General features: G+C 39.8%; 1 protein-coding gene across 2 annotated transcripts; it reads right to left on the reverse strand.

The window, feature by feature from the left end:
• Positions 1 to 10: 10 nt before the first annotated feature.
• On the reverse strand, positions 11 to 18856 carry saga (S-antigen; retina and pineal gland (arrestin) a). Of its 2 annotated transcripts, none has more exons than XR_007927629.1 (15): positions 18689 to 18856; positions 18310 to 18367; positions 6434 to 6494; positions 6277 to 6321; positions 5985 to 6184; positions 5341 to 5400; positions 5098 to 5165; positions 4715 to 4850; positions 4525 to 4609; positions 3272 to 3344; positions 3052 to 3189; positions 2824 to 2901; positions 2698 to 2712; positions 1043 to 1236; positions 11 to 873 (listed from the first exon to the last, which is right to left on the reverse strand). XR_007927629.1 is itself a non-coding variant. In XM_051880576.1 (15 exons), the coding sequence occupies exons 2-15, from the start codon at positions 18355 to 18357 to the stop codon at positions 824 to 826; spliced, it is 1110 nt and encodes a 369-aa protein (XP_051736536.1). In that variant the 5' UTR covers positions 18358 to 18367; positions 18689 to 18856; the 3' UTR covers positions 12 to 823. The 2 variants fall into 2 exon arrangements, 1 of the variants encoding a protein (XP_051736536.1); XM_051880576.1 differs by having other exon boundaries at positions 12 to 873; positions 1184 to 1236.
• Positions 18857 to 19592: the final 736 nt, after the last annotated feature.

The following is a 19592-nucleotide window of genomic DNA, read 5'->3' on the forward strand; positions in this document are numbered from 1 at the left end:
TATTTTGTTCTGCATTGACCTTCATTGAATATCTGTTTTCAATAACTATGGATAAAATACATTTGTCCTTGCACCTTGCCTGTAGTGTGTAATGTTGAAATTCATATGGATGTACTTGGAAAAAAGAACCAGTTACAGAAATTGAATTTGTATGAACACTGTTATTTTATAATAAAAAAAAGAGAACTTTTTTATGTCCAAACCTTTGTGGTGTTTGTACAATAGAACATTCAGCTACAGTACAACATTTTATTATAATACTATATTTTATAACAATACGTTTACTTACAACAGCATGTTGTTTTATATCACAAAGTGTGTTACAACTAAAAACACATCTAGGACTTTACTAGTTTTACATTTATATACTTTTATTGTGTAGTCACCAAATTCCAGCACAGCAATTTCTTCCAAATGACTAAAAATATACACTAAAATGATAAAGCAGTTGCAAAACAGCAGTGATCCCACTACCATAAAATGGGGGAAACAAAGCTCTCTATTCATTTTCAATTACATGATCCACATCCAGAGATCCTTATGGATCCTTAGGGAGCTGAAGAATGGTCACAGCGAGGTACGGATGGTCTCTAAAGAACTAGATTTGGAATTTGTTAAAATGGACAGTAGTTTTATCTGCTCATAAAACTCCAGAGCAGTGCTCTGTTGCAGTAATGCTCTCTATGTGGTTGTCTATTTTAAATAGCTTTAAATATGTCCTACTGTAATGAGGATTGCTTCAAAAACTGATTGACTTCTACATGCATTCCTCAGTGCTCGGCAGGTGATACGTTTCCCTCATCCTCATCCTCGGCCATGCCTTTCAAGTTGGTACGCTTAAACTCCTCAAATACCACTTCATCCTCCAGTTCGCTACAAACACAGTCACACGGTCACATAAAAAGGACAAGAAGTAGATATGTTACACTTATATTATTGAAGATACATAAATGAGTTATTATTAAAATAAAAAAGATATTGTAATGTTGAATCTTAGTTCTTGAACATGCAGACTATGTAAACTATTCAAATCATGACTGACCTTTCTCTCACTTCAAGAGGCAATAAAGAGAAACAACATTTTTAGATTTGCTTATACATAATTGTATGTGAAGCAGAAAATATTTAAGAGACAGATAAAAGAACATACATAAGGACACTCACGCATGTTCGTAAATAATACCTGTGTCAGGCTTCGGGTGCATAAGCTGGAAAGGGAGCTCCACCCCAACCTCACTGATATGTCAGAACACAAAGCTTAAATAAAGGGTTCTCAATATAGTCCAAAATTCTGAGACCACTAGCAAAAATGTTGGTCTCACTTTATTTTAGGTATCTTTAACTACTATGTACTAACAATTAAATTAATCATTTGATACAATGCACTTATTGTGAACATACATGTTTTTACATTGTACTTATATTTTAAAAAATACCTGCATGTAATTACTGCTGTAATTCATCTCTGTAATTGACCCTTCCCTTATCTCTTGACCAACCCTTAAACCTAACAATACCACTAAACCTGTGCCTAACCTTACCCACCTCAATAGCTGCTAACATGTTTTGCAGTACAATATGAACACTAGTACATTGTACTTCTTTTTTGATGTAAGTACATAGTAGTTAAGAACACCTAATATAAAGTGTGTCCAAAATGTTTTTATTAGATTTAAATTAGATTTTGAATCTCAGATTTAATCATATGTTCTCTTGCTGTGTCCAAAAATCGAATACTTCCCTATAATATAGAATGCGAAAAAACAGTATGGCAAAAGTGTAATATATCCGAATACATAGTATTCGAAAAACAGTAGGCTAAAAGTCCCAGGATGACCTACTACTTCCGCTGAGATTCTGAAGTGCGCATTTGAAGGACACTTACTTAAAGGGATAGTTCACCCAAAAATGAAAATTCTTTCATCATTTACTGCCCCTCAAGTTGTTCCAAACCTGTATAAATTTATTTGTTCTGTTGTACACAAAGGAAGATATTTGGAAGAATGTTTGTAACCAAGGAGATCTCGCCCCCCAACAAGAATTTTCATTTTTGGGTGAACTATTCCTTTAACTATCCCGTGAGGCCACGGTAGAGGATTTATGAATGGAAGTGAAGCGACACAACTGACACTGATAGGTCTCGTGACAGTAACATTCATACATTCATTCATACTACCCATATTCATATTATATAGATACTTTTTAAGCGGTCTTGAATTAAATTCAAATGTAGTACCTACTTAATGCGCAATTTCGGACACAGCATCTATGTTTGTCTATGGACTTTTGTTCTACTTCCTGTTTCCTGTTCTGTTAGCCATCCTTGTAGGCTTTTTGTAGTTGTCATGTTGATTGTCTCCCCCAGGTGTGTTTTGTTATCTCATTACCTTGTTAAACTTGTTAGCCACTGTGTATATACAGCCCATGTGTTTCTCTTGTTGTTTTGTCAGTCAGTGTTTGCCGTGGATGTCTTTATTGTGAATGTTTCAGTACCCTGTGTTCCCTGGTTCGGTTCTTGTGTTTTGTTGTACATTTTATTAAAACCTCAACACTTAGATCTGCATCTATTCAGCTCCCTCGTGTTACAGATTTTCAATATGGACTCAGATTTTTGGACTCCACTACATATGCACACACAAAAAAAACTTAACTGATATGGAATACTTGACTCCAAGACTGAAGAAATTTAATATTTACCTGGTTCCCATAATCCTATGAAGGAGAAGAACAGAAAAAATTTGAATGTGGCACACCACTGGTAAAACATTAAGCATGTGTGATTTTATGGTACTGTAGTAGTATATTTTGTCGTGGGATACTAACCCTCCAACAATAAGCTTCACAACAATTCTGTAAGACACCAAGATCCCCAGAACTTCCTTCAGGACGCCCTCTTTGATGCTGCAATGAAGCATTTAAACATAGTAAACATTTGGAATGCATTAATGAACATTTTTTCTAAGTACATGTAAAACCTTTAATGTGCACAAAGCCTAATAAACTAAAGCAGCTCTCATTATCTTCACACCAGTGTTCTGCATGGGTACTCACATGCTTGAAGAGGCTAGATTGGTGTCTTCATGCTTCAATTTTCCATCCAGTGCTATGCCTCGCTTTTGTCTGTTATTGGCCAGTAGGGGAAGCAAGGTGTAGACTTTGTCCAGTTTGGCTCCTGATTCAACAGAGTCCCTGCACCAAATAGCAAACTTTAATCAGATTAACATTTATTATTTTATTGGATTAGATCTAAATATCTGAACAAAGCAATTACCCAGAGTCCTCTATGGCCACTGTCTCATTATAACTGTCATTGGAGTACAACACCACATTGGCAATTTGTTCCACTAAAAGGTAAACAATCACAAGTGTGTTATTTTATATTTACAGCAGTTTACTTGATGTATGACTGAGTGTGTATATCTATATATATATATATATATATATTTTGTCTACAAATATCAACATTTTGTTAATGAATTTGCCTGGGTAAATGAGATAATGCTGACAATCTATTAATTTATATTTTAAATATCACACATACATATGCAACTCTATTGACATGTTATGAATTGGGGCAGACATCGTTAAAAGAATAAACTCTTAAAAAAAAAAAATCCTTATTAAGTAGTTTGGCATAATCTTCAATCATCTAAAAAATATTATTTCTCAGAAAAAAGCAAGGAAGCATTTGTGTTAAAATGTTATAAATATTTGAGAAAAATGTCTGCCAAATCAAAGTCATGTGGTGCAACCAACTTGTAGAAACATGTTGGGAAAAACAAACAAACAAAACAAAACTAACAGAAGACTATTTTATATAGAGTTCAATATCAACAAGTCTCTTAAAATATCAGAATTTGATCTTTTTATAAAATGGCAGGGTTTGTTCAGTGTAAGGATTGGGTAAACGGAGTTAGGATCCATTTGCAGTTTTTATTGATAAGCAAACACAACAAGGCAAGGACAAGGCAGAGGCGTAAACAGGGACAGGCAGAGATCAGGGCAGGCAGCAAACAAACAGAGTCCAAAGACAGGCAGAGATCAGGGCAGGCAGCAAATGTACAGAATCCAGGAACAGGCAAAGGTCAGGGCAGGCAGCAGAGAATCAACCACAAGGAACAGTCCAGTCAAACACAAGAGTAGCAATACACAAGAATGCTCAGAAAAGATCACCAGGGAAAATCAAGACTTCACGTGGAGGTGTGGGTGCAAGTGTCTTTTATGTGTGAGTGAGTGATTGTATAATGGGTAGCAGGTGCAGGGTGATCAGTCCAGGGTATGAGGGTAGATGGGAAATGGAGTCCAAATGATGTGTGTAGTCCAGGATGGAGTGCCCTCTGGTGGCAATGATGGGCACTCTCACTGGTGATCGTGACAGTTCAGGTTGTAAAATGGCATGTGATGATATTATAATTTTGTATATGTACATAGAGTACATTTCAAATAATAAAAACTACATTTTTTCTTGAACACTCTTATTTCTCTTGTCTACCAATTTATCAATGTGTTCAGACTCACTCTTACCAGAAATAATGATGTTTCTCACATTTTTGTTGGAGTCATTACTGATTTTGACGCTTACGTTGATGGGTTCCCCATGATAGTAAGTCTACAAGAAAAAAGTCAACCTACAACATAAAACATTGCTAACAACAAAGAAAGATAAAAAATAATAATACATGCATGCTCGCCTGGTGGTCTGCTTGAAACCCACCTGTTTCTCTAATCTTGCCTCCATATGCAGTGGTTTGTCAGACATGAGAAAGTCACGGGTGGTCTCCACACAGGGAGCTGGTCCTAGCTTCTCTGGAGCATACTGGACCTTGCGAATCATCAAACGTACTGAGCTCCTGATGGTGGGGGAGGGGAACAAGGCACATATTATTGTTGAGATCTATACCAAACAATGGTCTGCATTGCTTCACGGACTACATGAGGGTACCTGTTCTGTCTTTTGACACTTTACTTGTGGTAATATATATAGGCAAATCAGGAAAATCAAAGTGTTAAAAGTGGATCATGGTAGGCCTGAATACAACTGTATCCACTGTATTGTCACCCGTATAGAGAATAAGAAGAGTTATAGGCTGAACTAACCGTTTGCGAACTTTTGCATCCTGGCTCTCAGCACAGAAGGCTTTCACCTCAAACTCAACAACACAGTGCTGTGAAAAATATACATATGACACTACTCAAGAGGCCATTTATCATGCACATACAAGATAAACAAATATGTCAGAGTAAGACTGATAACATATTTGATATAACATATACTGCATCCTGTATTAAAACAAAATGTTCTTCCTAGTTTAGAAGAATAGTTTAATATTTGACAGATACCTTTCCGACATCTTTTGGGCCTGGCTGTATTCCTACCGAACAGGGCAAGTTATCAGGGAACTAAAGAAACAGAATTGAGAAATAATCTTGATCAGGTCCTTCAATATACAAAAACAGAAGACGTCTTATATATCAAAATAAATGTATAAAGTATCAAAATGAAATAGCACAGATGCACAAACACACACAATTGTTACAACTGATTCCATTATTAGGGTGTTGAGTGGCTGAATGGTTGAATTTCCTGTATGTAGGTCTGTGTCTGTGGATGTTAGCCCTGATGGATGGATGGATGTGGATGTTAGATTAAATGAAATAATTTAATTAATAACCGAATCAACACTGAACTGACTTCTGCTGATCAATGACACTATTTTCTTTTACAGCAGAAATGAATTGCTTGCATCATTGAATCATGTTCCTGTTATCACTGTAAAGCAGCTTTGAAACAATCTGTATTATATAAAGCGTCATATAAATAAAGGTGACTTGACTATGATGGTACCATGGTCTTTGAAGCACCTTGAAATAACATGTAAATACTATGGTACATGAATAAGGTGATGTGATTCAGTACCATGGAACCATTTCTTTTTTGCAAGGAAAAGCATATAAATTTAACCACCTGACCTGAAGATACTTACTTCAAAGAAAAACGGGTAGGCATTGTCACCCAGTTTGCGCAGTAGTTTATCCTGGACCTTGGTGAGAATGCACTGCTCTTTGTCCTGCAGTGGGGGGTAGATTTGCCGGGTGGCCAGATAGATCTCACGTCTGAATGAGATGCCCACCACGTCCATGTCATCACGTCCGTATCGGAACGTGCAGGACAAGGTGGCATACGCTAGAGGGCGACAGAATCACAAACGAAGTCTCATTGTAATACATCTAATTCATCATCTGTTCAGTTTGTAAAATTTGAATGAATTTAGTAACCTTTTTTCCCCTTCAGCTGTTCAGGGTCAACAAGAAGGACACCATCTGATGGAGAAGGAAAAACACAGTGATATTAAAAAAGAAAACGTAAATAACAGTTTTAAGAAAAATTACTAAATGCTTAAAATCACATTAATAAAATTATTTTCTCACATACCCACTGGTTCCACTGAGTCAACATGGTCAACAAAGTCTCTCTTCCCCATATACACACCAACCTGATTAAAAAACACAACATATATTACTTAACACGCCTAAAAGAGGAAAAGACTTCATTCTTTTGGGTTCTGTTTTTTTTTTTTTTTTTTTTTTCAGGTTTACTTATGTAACATTAACAGACTAATAACTAATATCACATTACATGCATGTTCAACATACACTTCCCGATGCTTCTGTAAAGCCACAAATCATATTTTGCTGTGGCCATCGGCCAGTTGCTAAATTCTTTTAACTAATGTACAAACCCAATTCCAAAAAAGTTGGGACACTGTACAAATTGTGAATAAAAAAGGAATGCAATAATTTACAAATCTCATAAACTTATATTTTATTCACAATAGAATATAGATAACATATCAAATGTTGAAAGTATTGGCTCATTTTGGATTTCATGAGAGCTACACATTCCAAAAAAGTTGTGACAGGTAGCAATAAGAGGCCGGAAAAGTTAAATGTACATATAAGGAACAGCTGGAGGACCAATTTGCAACTTATTAGGTAAATTGGCAACATGATTGGGTATAAAAAGAGCCTCTCAGAGTGGCAGTGTCTCTCAGAAGTCAAGATGGGCAGAGGATCACCAATTCCCCCAATGCTGCGGCGAAAAATAGTGGAGCAATATCAGAAAGGAGTTTCTCAGAGAAAAATTGCAAAGAGTTTGAAGTTATCATCATCTACAGTGCATAATATCATCCAAAGATTCAGAGAATCTGGAACAATCTCTGTGCGTAAGGGTCAAGGCCGGAAAACCATACTGGATGCCCGTGATCTTCGGGCCCTTAGACGGCACTGCATCACATACAGGAATGCTACTGTAATGGAAATCACAACATGGGCTCAGGAATATGTCCAGAAAACATTGTCGGTGAACACAATCCATCATGCCATTTGCCGTTGCCGGCTAAAACTCTATAGGTCAAAAAAGAAGCCATATCTAAACATGATCCAGAAGCGCAGGCGTTTTCTCTGGGCCAAGGCTCATTTAAAATGGACTGTGGCAAAGTGGAAAACTGTTCTGTGGTCAGACGAATCAAAATTTGAAGTTCTTTTTGGAAAACTGGGACGCCATGTCATCCGGACTAAAGATGACAAGGACAACCCAAGTTGTTATGAGCGCTCAGTTAAAGCCTGCATCTCTGATGGTATGGGGTTGCACGAGTGCGTGTGGCATGGGCAGCTTACACATCTGGAAAGGCACCATCAATGCTGAAAGGTATATCCAAGTTCTAGAACAACATATGCTCCCATCCAGACGTTGTCTCTTTCAGGGAAGACCTTGCATTTTCCAACATGACAATGCCAGATCACATACTGCATCAATTACAACATCATGGCTGCGTAGAAGAAGGATCCGGGTACTGAAATGGCCAGCCTGCAGTCCAGATCTTTCACCCATAGAAAACATTTGGCGCATCATAAAGAGGAAGATGCGACAAAGAAGACCTAAGACAGTTGAGCAACTAGAAGCCTGTATTAGACAAGAATGGAACATTCCTATTCCTATTCCTCTAAACTTGAGCAACTTGTCTCCTCAGTCCCCAGACGTTTGCAGACTGTCATAAAAAGAAGAGGGGATGCCACACAGTGGTAAACATGGCCTTGTCCCAACTTTTTTGAGATGTGTTGATGCCATGAAATTTAAAATCAACTTATTTTTCCCTTAAAATGATAAATTTTCTCAGTTTAAACACTTGATATGTCATCTATGTTGTATTCTGAATAAAATATTGAAATTTGAAACTTCCACATCATTGCATTCCTTTTTTATTCACAATTTGTACAGTGTCCCAACTTTTTTGGAATCGGGTTTGTAATAGCCCTAATAACATTTTGCTGTGACCAGTACTAATAGTTTGAGAGTATATACCGACCTGAGAAACACCTCTAAAAATATTTCTGCAATCAAGTTGTGAGATCCTATTGTCCCAGATTTTCTGTCAGCCATTTAGAATCAACTAGACAACCACATACAGTCAAACAAGAAACCAAATGTACATCTGATTACACCTGCATGTGCAGCCTGTGAATTATTATACTCCAAGTCTTTTCCAATCAAAATCACAATGACATTTCCATATATTTTTATTAGAAGAGAAGCTGGGATAAGCTTCCAGCTACCCTGCGACCCTACGTAGGAAGTGGTTTGGAGAATAGATGGTTGGATATCCATATATAGTCCATATATAGTCAACTCTAAAGCAGTCGATTCCTTGTATCGTAGTTGACTCTATTAATCAAGTCTAGTATCAAATTATTTTGGTATAAATTACCTTTAAATAATGTTTTGATTAGCTTAAACTGTTGAATTACCATTCTAGGAACCAATGACATCTATTTTTTTCAATCAAAAGTGAGCATCATATGCCCCATATGCCCCCAGCTCAGTAATCTGAAGGTTGCAGGGCATTACCATCTCATATGTGGCCATGTGGGAAACCTACATACATATGTCACAGCCATATGTCACTGTCACTTTATTTTGAACGGGATAGTAACAGCAAAAGTCATACACTATAAAGACATGTCACAGCAAGAAAAATGCTGTTGGGCTTAAATTGGTTCAATTCCCAGGGATCTTGTTACTGCAATGTTCAATATGAGTCACTCTGGATCACATGATCATAAATGTCCAAATAATGGTGTGTTCACGCCATGTCATAATTTCTATAATTATGAGATGACAATCTGGAGCTCTCAGAAAGTTTAGAATTTACAAGTTATAACAAGTTCTGTGTCACGGTCACCAGCTCTGTCACCTCCTCCAAACTACATTTCCCATCATCCCTCCTTCTACTCACCTGCACTCCTTCAGCAATCACCCAGTCACGATCACCTTCTAATTACTGATCACCACCAGCTGTCACCGATCACCGTCTGCACGGACTTACCACACACACACACCTTGTCTAGTCTCGTCTAAGACCCACCTTATGTTCTCCTGGATTGTTACTCACCTGAAGTCTCCTTACCTGCTGTTCATCTCCTCACCTAAGTCTCCATGTCCTCTTCCAAGCTCTGTGTGTTCATCCTACAAAGAAAGAAAGGAATTAAGCATTGTCTTTAATTATACTTACTATCTCTCCAGTCTGTGTTTCCTGACAGAAGACTAGACCATTAACAGACCAGCAGGAATGAGAAGCACGGAAATCCTTTGAATGGCAGTGAATTAAAGGGAGGAGCAACAGTTTTTGTTTTCCAGAATGGCAGAAGCCTGGAGTAGTATGTCAAGGATTTCACTGACTTCAGCCATTGAGCCATCTGCAGTGACCTTACCCTGATTGAGGGATTTTGGTGTGGGCTGGATGATATGATCAACTTCATGATGCCGCGAGCAGAGATGCTAGAGAAATACATCAACTTCTCTTCCTCTTTCATCGTTGGCAAAGCGGAGGAATACACCATCACCATCATCCAGCCCCACATCACCATCATCCAGAGTCTCGCCCAATCACGGCCGCCATTCCAGAGTCTCATCCCATCACGACTGCCATTCCAGAGTCTCATCCCTTTTCGACCGCCATTCCAGAGTCTCGTCCCATGATGGCCACCATTCCAGAGTCTCGTCCTGTCATGGCCACCACACCTGAGCCCTCAGCCAAAATGGCTGCTGCACCTGTGCCCCTGGGAGTACTGGTGGAGTATAAGGGGTTTCTTGGAGCCCAGAAATGACTATTGTCCCTGAGTTAAGCCCAGAGATGGCTCTGGTCCCCAAACACAGCCTAGTGATGGCTCCAGCCCCTGACCAGAGTCCAGTGACGCTCCAGCCCCTGACAAGAGTCCAATGAAGGCTCCAGCCCCTGACAAGAGTCCAATGAAGGCTCCAGCCCCTGAGCGCAGTCCAGAATCCACTCCAGCATGTTATCCAGAGTCTGCTCCAGTGTTGGCTCCAGCCCATGAGCCTGCTTCAGAGTTCTCTACAGCCCATCAGCCTGCTTCAGAGTTCTTTTCAGCCTATGAGCCCACTTCAGAGCTCAGCCAGGAAGTTGCTCTCACTTCATAGCTAGGCCAGGAGGCCGCTCTCGCTCCAGAGCTTAGCCAGAGGCCTGCTTTAACCCAAGAAATCCCCCCAAAAATTGTGGGTGGGTGGGTGGGTGGGGACAGGGGGGAGAGCTGCCATGTCCCTCAGTCTCCAGTGACCTCTGAGTCTCCAGTGCTCCCTATACCATCCTGGCTTCCTAAACCAGCACCACCCTGGGCTCCTGAGCTGCCTGCGCCACCATGGGTTCCTGAACTACCCACTCCGGTATGGCTTCCTGACCTTCCTGCACTGCCATGGCTTCCTGACCTTCATGCGCCGCCATGGCTTCCTGACCTTCCTGCGCCACCATGGCTTGCTGATCATTCTGCACCGCCATGGCTTCCAGAGCTTTCTGCGCCACCATGGCTTCCACAGCTTCCTGAGCTGACATGGCTTCCAGAGCTTCCTGCGCTGCCGTGGTCCCCTAAGCTGCCCGTGCCACCATGGTCACCTGCACTGCCGGCGCCGCCCTGGAGGCATCCTAACCTGCTAGCACCACCCTATTCTCCTATCTCCTGTCTGTCACCTGCCACAGCTCCAGGACGGCCACCCTCCCTTCCCGGTTGGACTCCTTTTGGCGCAAGGTCATGCCTTCCGGGAGGGAGAAGTACTGTTACTCTGTCAGTTTAAATCTAGACTAAAAACACATCTCTTTAACCTGGCATAAACATAACACATTATCTACTTCTATAATTCAAATCATGTAAATTGTTAGGCTGCATAAATTAGGTCAGCCCTCATAAATTAGTCTCTCTCTGTTTATCCCTAGGTTTACCGTAGTCTGCAAGATCCAGGCTGTATCCAGATGAGATGAAGGACCTGCGCCTAGATACAACGACAAAGCAGCCCTGAAGTGTCAACTAAACTATCCCCTGCAAAGGCCTCCTTCCCTTTTCTTTCCCTATGTATAGATAAAACTTTATCAAAATTATTCCAATTTGCATGGAAACGACTAATAATTCTGCATTATGCGGGCCAGACAAGTAATTTCGCAATGTCACTTTGTAAAGAAAGACTAAGCATCTGCGCAGATACACATTCAAATGCACATACCTATAGACTAAACACGTAAATGAACGGCAAGAACACATTAAAAGTCTTCTGTTTTCAGTTAAAAAGGTGTCATGTAAGTGGCCCCTAAATTAATAATTAATGATTTTTACAACGGAAGTGATTAAATAAAAAAATTACTTTAGCTCGATAATAACTTTTTCCTAGAGCTGCTGTATAGGAGTTGAGGACAAACCAGACAAATAAATCTTCCAGATGATTCGTTCAAACATAACTCCATACAAAACCCATTTTAACACTCCAGATCCCAAATCAACATCAACAATTTTGTCTCCAAAAGCAACCTGAGGAAATTCCTGAGTTGAGGATGGATGGAATATTGGAGTATGCGTCCAAAAGATCTGTCGTGACAAACCAGTCCTCAGATCTGATTATATCCCGATTCGCCTCAGCGCACAGATCTAAAACTGGACTTAACCCTCCATCCTTTTTCGGAATGGTAAAATACTGGCTATAAAACCTGGACTCTCTGTCGGTAGGAAGAACACATTTTAATGGTCTACTTCCCCAGCAGAGTTTTATCTCCAGTTCCATAACCAGAGCCTGCTCAGGGCCTACCACTGAGGACAGGAACACCCAAGTGCAGGACCCATTGAGATATATTGGCAGTCTTCCACACTGTCAAAAATCTACTAAGGGAACCAGTCTCTCAAGACTGGCCTCCAGAGTTTCTGAGTAACCTTTTCAGTGCCCTGAAGCAGCACACCGGCAGGGAACGACTGAAATGGTAGCTCTGAGACCCTCCTCAGAGGGGGCGAGCAACCCAGCACCGCTACGTTTCCAGGCGGATGCTGAGATATGTGCTCGCTGGAAACCGCTGCGCCCTGAAGCACGCGAGATGGCAGGGTTGGCAGAATGGGCACCGTGTAATGAGGTGTTGATCACTTCCCCTGGGAGGGGACTGCCCTCATGCAGCCTTCTTGGAGGTAATCACAGGCCTCAGATCCGTCTTACCCTAGAAGACTTTGTACTCAAGAGTACCAGCCTCTTGAGACTGGTCTCCAGCACAACTTGCGTAGCCAGTTTGGTGCCCTAAAGCAGATTGACCGGCAGAGAATAACCGAACTGACTCCTCTGAAACCCTTATCAGAGGGGGCAAGCATCCTAACGCCACCACTTTTCTGGGCAGACACTGAGATATGGGCTCACCATCCTGAAGCACACAAAGTGGCGGTATTGGCAGAATGACCCCCTGAGGGCAATGAGGAGAAAATGGGCACCGTGTAATGAGGTGTAGACCACTTCCCCAGGGAGGAGACTGCCCTCCCGCAGCCTTCTTGGAGATAATGATAGTCCTCAGATCCATTTTACCGAAAGGAGACTTATACAAAGAGAATCAGCCCCTCAAGACTGGTCTCTGGCATAACTCGAGCAGCCAGTTCGGTGCCCTGAAGCGGATGACCGGCTACTAGAACTAGAAACTAGAACTCGCTGGAGACCACTGCGCCCTGAAGCACACAAAGTGGAGGGGTTGGCAGAACAGCCCCCTGATAGCAGCGAAGGGAAATGGGCACTGTAAAGTCAGGTGTTAACCACTTTCCCCCAGAGGCTAAGAGAACCAGCCTCTCAGGACTGCTCTCTGGTATTACTCAAGCAACCAATTTGGTGCCCTGAAGCGGCGAACTGGCAGGGAACAGCCAAACTGATTGCCGTGAGACCCTCCGATGGCCCCCTGAATGGCTCCCTAAGGGCACAGAAAGAAAATGAGCACAATGAGGTGTCAAACAACTTCCCCCCAGAGGGGAGTGCCCTCACGCAGCCTTCTTGGAGATAATGACGGTCCTCAGATCCATCTTACCCCGAAAAGACTTCATACTAAGAGAACCAGCCTCTCGAGACATAACTTGAGTAGTCAATTCGGTGCCCTGAAACGGGAGACCGGCAGGGAACAACCGAACTAGAACTCGCTAGGGACCTCTGCGCCCCAAAACACTGAGATGGCGGGGCTGGCAGAATTGCCCCCTGAGGGCACTGAAGGGAGATGGGCACAGTGAAATGAAGTGTAATCCATTTCCCTTCAGAGGGGATGCCCTCAGAGGTCTAACACCACTGATGTCAGAACCTCTTTGCCGAAGCCTTTTTTTCGCGATAACGACAGTCCTCATATTCGTCTTACCCAGAGGAGACTTCAGCTAATAGCGCCGAAGGGAGATGAGCACCGTATGATGAGGTGTTATCCATTTCCCCCTGGGAATTCTCCATCAATTCCTCAGAATTAAATGCAGCCAAAATCAACCAGACAAGTAAACATGGTCTGGACTAAAAGCAGAATATAATGAATAAAACAGGCATCTAATTTTTCCAAAATCGGATAAGTAATTGTCATTTAATTCCTCAAAATTAAATGCAGCCAAATATCAACCAGACAAGTAAAAACGTTCTGGATGAGAGGCTGAATATAGTGTATTAATACAGACATCTGATTTCCTCAAAACAGATGAGTAATTAACATTTAATTCCTCGGAATTTAATGTAGCCAAATATCAAACAGACAAGTAAAAACGGTCTGGATGAAAGGCTGAATATAGTGTATTAATACAGACATCTACAGTAACTTCTGAAAAGTATTTACCATTTAATTCCTCAAAAATTAAATGCAGCCATATCAACCAGACAAGTAAAAATGGTCTGGATGAGAGGCTGGATACAGTATTTTCATACAAACATACACTTTTCAAAGCAGACAATATTTAATTTAATTCTCAAATTAAATGCAGCCAGGAAACAAACAGACAAGAATACAGAATACATGGCTGAATGACAGGCTGAATAAATTAGATACAAAAAGAATTATAGCTCGTAATAGTTTTCAAGCAATCATAGGGACAAGAGAGAAAGGAAAACTCCCGTCTGCTCAGTTCCCTCCGAATATATATAAATATAATATATATCTATATATATCTATATCTATATATAAATTACGGGCACGTAATCTACGCTCTGCCTTGGCAAACGCGAGATCCGAGCCACTATATTTTTTATTGCAGACCAGTAATTTGTGCGCTGCCTTGGCAAAGGCGAGATCCGAGCCTTGCATTAGACTTTTATTCCCTCGAGAATAAAGCCAAACTCCTGATAGTACATGCTTTTCTTTACACCTCGGGACATTTTTATGAATGAACACTGTCAGCCTCAGTGAGAGCTGACGTGCATGCTCCACTCCAAGCAAACAACACATAAATCACGTGTATCACTCAATTAACAATTCACCCACTCGTTGTGTAGCGAGTGCAGGGAGGAACACATGATTCAAACTGCTGTTTGCTCACATTATACTCCTGTCTAGATAAATATATGCTTGTGGACAAACAAAAGTAAATAGACAAAGACAATTTCACACAGAGCGCTTGCAGAAGGCACAGAAGCTGACATTGTTTGGTCTGGGTGCGCTTTATAGCTTCCTGGTCATGGTGTCAGCCACCTTCCATCACGCCATTGGACTGATTTCACAGGTGCTTCATGACGCAATCACGCAGAGCGTTCCCACAGACTCCTTGAAAGGGAACTGTCATTTGTGGCTCCATCCAGTCTCCCAAGACTCCAAGCTAAGTACTTTATGGACTTGCAAGCTTGTAAAAGTCAGCCTAACTAAGGAAGATGGTGTCAAACTGAATCATTTTGTAAAAGACGGATTCGTTTGAAGAAGGCACAGTGCGAGCCCTACCAAGATAAAATCAGAGGTTTGTTTGATCACCGAAACACAGATACAAAACAGACCTTCTTCTGAGTGACCTCTGAGTGACACTGACTTGAAATCCACAGAAAAAAAAAAAAAAACCCACAGAGACGGTATTTACAAATAAACTGCATCAAATTGTTCCAAAATAATTCTAAACGGACTTGTTATCAAACATCGTTCAACTGCATAATTCTATATCGTGTCTACACATTGTACATGTGACCAGTTATGCTTAGAACCCTCACAATTCATGTAATTGTTATAACTATTGAATAGTTGATTGAAAGTGTGCCTTGTTTGGTATGAATGTAAATCTCTATTCATAATTCAAATTTTGGCTTCAATGAAATCTGTGTAAAATGTATTGTATTCTTTTTAGAGAAATCATGTCTAAACTGTACTCTCTGTATTCTCTGCTGAGAGCGGGAAAGTTAAGAGACCACAGATAACATTTAATTTATGATCAGGGGAGGAGAAAAGCCACCTCTGAAACAAAAACGATACCTAATTGGTCAGAACTCCTCAAAGAGGTTGGACAAACACCCCAGCTTAAATATTCAGTACACAACGACAATTTGCACAGACAGACCAAAAAGACAGACAAAGAAAAGACAATGAGCAGACGATAAAGAGCAGACGACCTGATCAAGGCAGACCAAGATCAGATGAAAAAGGGAACAAACAGCTTCGTTCAAGCCATCCTACTTACTCTTGTCTAACTCACTTACTTTCCTTTCTTTCACTTAGTTTTCTTTCTTTTCCGTTGAGAGTCTCGTGTTCTAAGATAAGTTTTAGCCGCAAGGTTTATTCAACGACTCTACAGTCTTTGCCGTCTCAAAACTTCAAACTTCAGCCATGAGGGAGACTCCACTCCTCCGCCAGCACACCAGAACGTGATTGGCTTCCCACGACATCAATCCGGACCCGAAAAGACCTGCAGCGAATCAAAAGAACCTGGGAAACACTTTTCTCCAAGCCAAGGACACCGACAAAGGAAATCCCATTTAAAGACACAAACGAAAAACGCAAGTACCTCCAGATTCTAGCTGACCTGGTGCATTGATGTAAAGTTTAATAACCTGCCTAAGAAGCGATAGAAGGGTTAAATTAATGATTGATGGTTCATTCAGGTCAGGTCTAATAAAGTGCATATATTGCTAGAAACTTGGGATTTCATCATTTCAAACTCATTCTTTCCTCCCTTACTTTCTTTCTGCAACTTGTGCGAATGTGTGCGCGCATGTTTTGTGTTAGATTTTATTTTATGTGTTAGAATAATCAATAAAGTCTTTTTTTTAAAGAGAAGTGTCTTGTGTTATGTGCTTACAAATTTAATGTCTTAAACTGCTGATCTATGTTACCTTCCTAATAAATAATATTTTCACTATAGTTTGAATATTCATATCTGCTACAGACCTTATAATTACGGCCCATGCAAATGAACACTGCACAATTCAGTTGCTCAGTCGTAAAATAAGTGACTCTTTTAAAATTCCCTATAAATTAATTAATAATACACTTTGAGCTAATTTGCTTACAGATGTAAAGCCAAAACAATCTCTGTCCATTAATTTTCCAACTATCACTGTGAAGCTGCTTTGAAACAATCTGTATTTAAAAAAAAAAAAGCTTTATAAATGAAGATGACTTGACTTGACTTGACTTGTTACAGTCATCAGCTCTATCACCTCCTCCAAACTATATTTCCCATCATTCCTCCTACTCACCTGCACTCCTTCAGCAATCACCCAGTCTTGATCACCTTCTAATTACTGATCACCACCAGCTGTCACTGATCACTGTCTGCACCAGTTAAAAGAAATCACCACCACACACATCTTTTCTAATCTTGTCCAAGACCCACCTTATGTTCTCCTGGATTGTTACTCACCTGAAGTCTCCTTACCTGCTGTTTGTCTCCTCACCCAAGTCTCCTATTTCCAAGTACCCAATCTCCAGTCTCCAGCTCCTTGTCTCCAGTTCCGTGTCCTCTTCCAAGCTCTGTGTGTTCATCCTACAAAGAAAGAAAGTGTTTGATATATTCATCAGTGACTTAAAACGTGTGTGTGTGTGTGTGTGTGTGTGTGTGTGTGTGTAGCAACTTACCTGTCTGTTATTCTCCTGCTGCATCGTCAAACCAGTTCATCCATCTTCATTTCTATATCTGCTGTGCTCAATAAAGCATTGTCTTTAATTATACTTACAATCTCTCCAGTCTGTGTTTCCTGACATTCTGTGAGGTTATGAATGTTTTTACAACTCGAACATTTTGTAAATATATAGTAAGAGTGACATGAAGTGAACACACCATGTGGAACCACTTCACACGTCCCCTTTGCTAACTCTCCTGAAGGGCCCTTCCTGAAATGTTAGTTCACCATAAAAAATAAAACTGCATAAAGACATTGTAAAAGAAATCCATATCAATCAAGCCATTTAATCCAAGTCTTCTAATGAGACACAGTAGCTCTATATGATGAACAGATTTAATTCAGTCCTTTATTCACAACAAACATACATCAATGCACATACATAAAGCACACCAAATATGGTGAACAATCTCATTCTATGTTCTCTAATTTTACACAAATTGTCATGTTGGCTGCATTTGTTAAACTCACTATTCAAGCTACTGTAAAAAAAATTATCAAACAAATGTTTTTTCTTTTTTAATTTGAACTATAAGTTTATCAAATTACAAACCAACATTTGGTCCCAAACTAGCAACGCCAAGTGAGTAACAGCGTTTTGTTATTTATTTATTCATTTATTTAAGCCTATTCAATTTTGTTTTATGTTTATTGCTACAAAATTGTTAAATCACCAAAGAGTTTCAGGAAAGGAATTCAGAAGGACAATAAGAAAACTAATAATTAGCTTGTCCTGACATTGACAAATAATATTTAGGCATTTTCTTTCAATGACCATTTGAAGAGAAAGTATAAAAGCATTTCAGGCTTATTTTGTACCCTATTTATGGAATTATTATATTAAGGAACTATATCAACCTGTATAGTTATGCTGATTGAAGTTTTACTTAACTTACCGACTTGTCCTTGGATATTTTCTTGAAGACGATCTGTTTGGGGCTCATTGTTTAGAGACTTGAACACATAAACAAACAAACAAACCAATAAATTAATGCTTAGATTAATGTCAAGCCATTATGCAATGTAAACCTAACTGCAACAATCATAGCATATAAGTCACTTCAAGCTATACATCACAATAATATTCTTCATGTGTCATCTAGTAAACCTGCAGTCTTAATCAAGGCTTTACAATATTACAATGACTTCATAACTAACAGATTATTGTTACATAACAGTGACATAAAACCAACATTACTCATTGTTATACCCCATGTCCCAAATAAAACCCAACAGTGGGTCCTTTAAATTCTACACGCATTATAAATTTCATACCTGGCAGTGATGATTCGACTAATTTGTGAGGTCTGTGGCTTGAGGACAGAGAGAGCAGTGACCTGTGGGAAGGAGATGGTATTTGTACCCAGGATGTGTATTGCCCAACTAATTAGGTTAGACAGGGTTATAGCTAAAATCCCCTTCACCCATTCTCCAGCTTTCCAAATAGACAGACGGATATGGGTAGATAGCTAGCTGTGCTTTCTGCAGGTGCTATACTTGCCTGAGCGGATTGGGTTGGTTTGCTTTAGTCAGCATTGGGGGAGATTAGTAGGCACTGACACTCTGGGCACAAGGAGCAACACTTTATTTGTCAGGGCCAAGTCACGTGCCGAGAACTGTGGTCTCTATAGTGGGCTTTGTGTGTAAACAACTCACGTTTGCTGAAGGTTCCAGATAAATCATGCAAGTTTCAGGAAAAGCTGAGGCAGATTTCAAAACCAGTTGTTTATAGGTTGAGAAATTACAGCTTGTATATTCCAAAATCAGAGTAAAAAATACAATTAGAATTTAGAATTAGAATTTTATACAGTCTATAAAAAATGTAATTGTAATAATAATAAACAATAAATAATCAATGTAATCAATCAAATAAACAATGTAAATAAAAGTCTTAGTAAGAGTATATTATACTTACAGTATACACTATTGGGCAGAAGTGTTTGTCATAAAAAGAAATAAAACTCTGTGAAACTTTATTTGATGGTCCCCTTTAGATATTCTACTAACTATAAATAAGGAACTTTGTAACTACATGTCAACTAGCAGTCATTAGAGTATTAGTAGACTCTCTGGTTAATAACTGCTAATGCTTTATTTTGATGCTCCTCCAACAGAAATTATAGATAGACTAATTATAGACTATAAGTAATGTGGAACTACATGTCAACTTATTCTACTA

The sequence above is a fragment of the Ctenopharyngodon idella genome, chromosome 2 (genome assembly GCF_019924925.1).
Source record: "Ctenopharyngodon idella isolate HZGC_01 chromosome 2, HZGC01, whole genome shotgun sequence".
NCBI classification, from domain to species: Eukaryota; Metazoa; Chordata; class Actinopteri; order Cypriniformes; family Xenocyprididae; genus Ctenopharyngodon; species Ctenopharyngodon idella.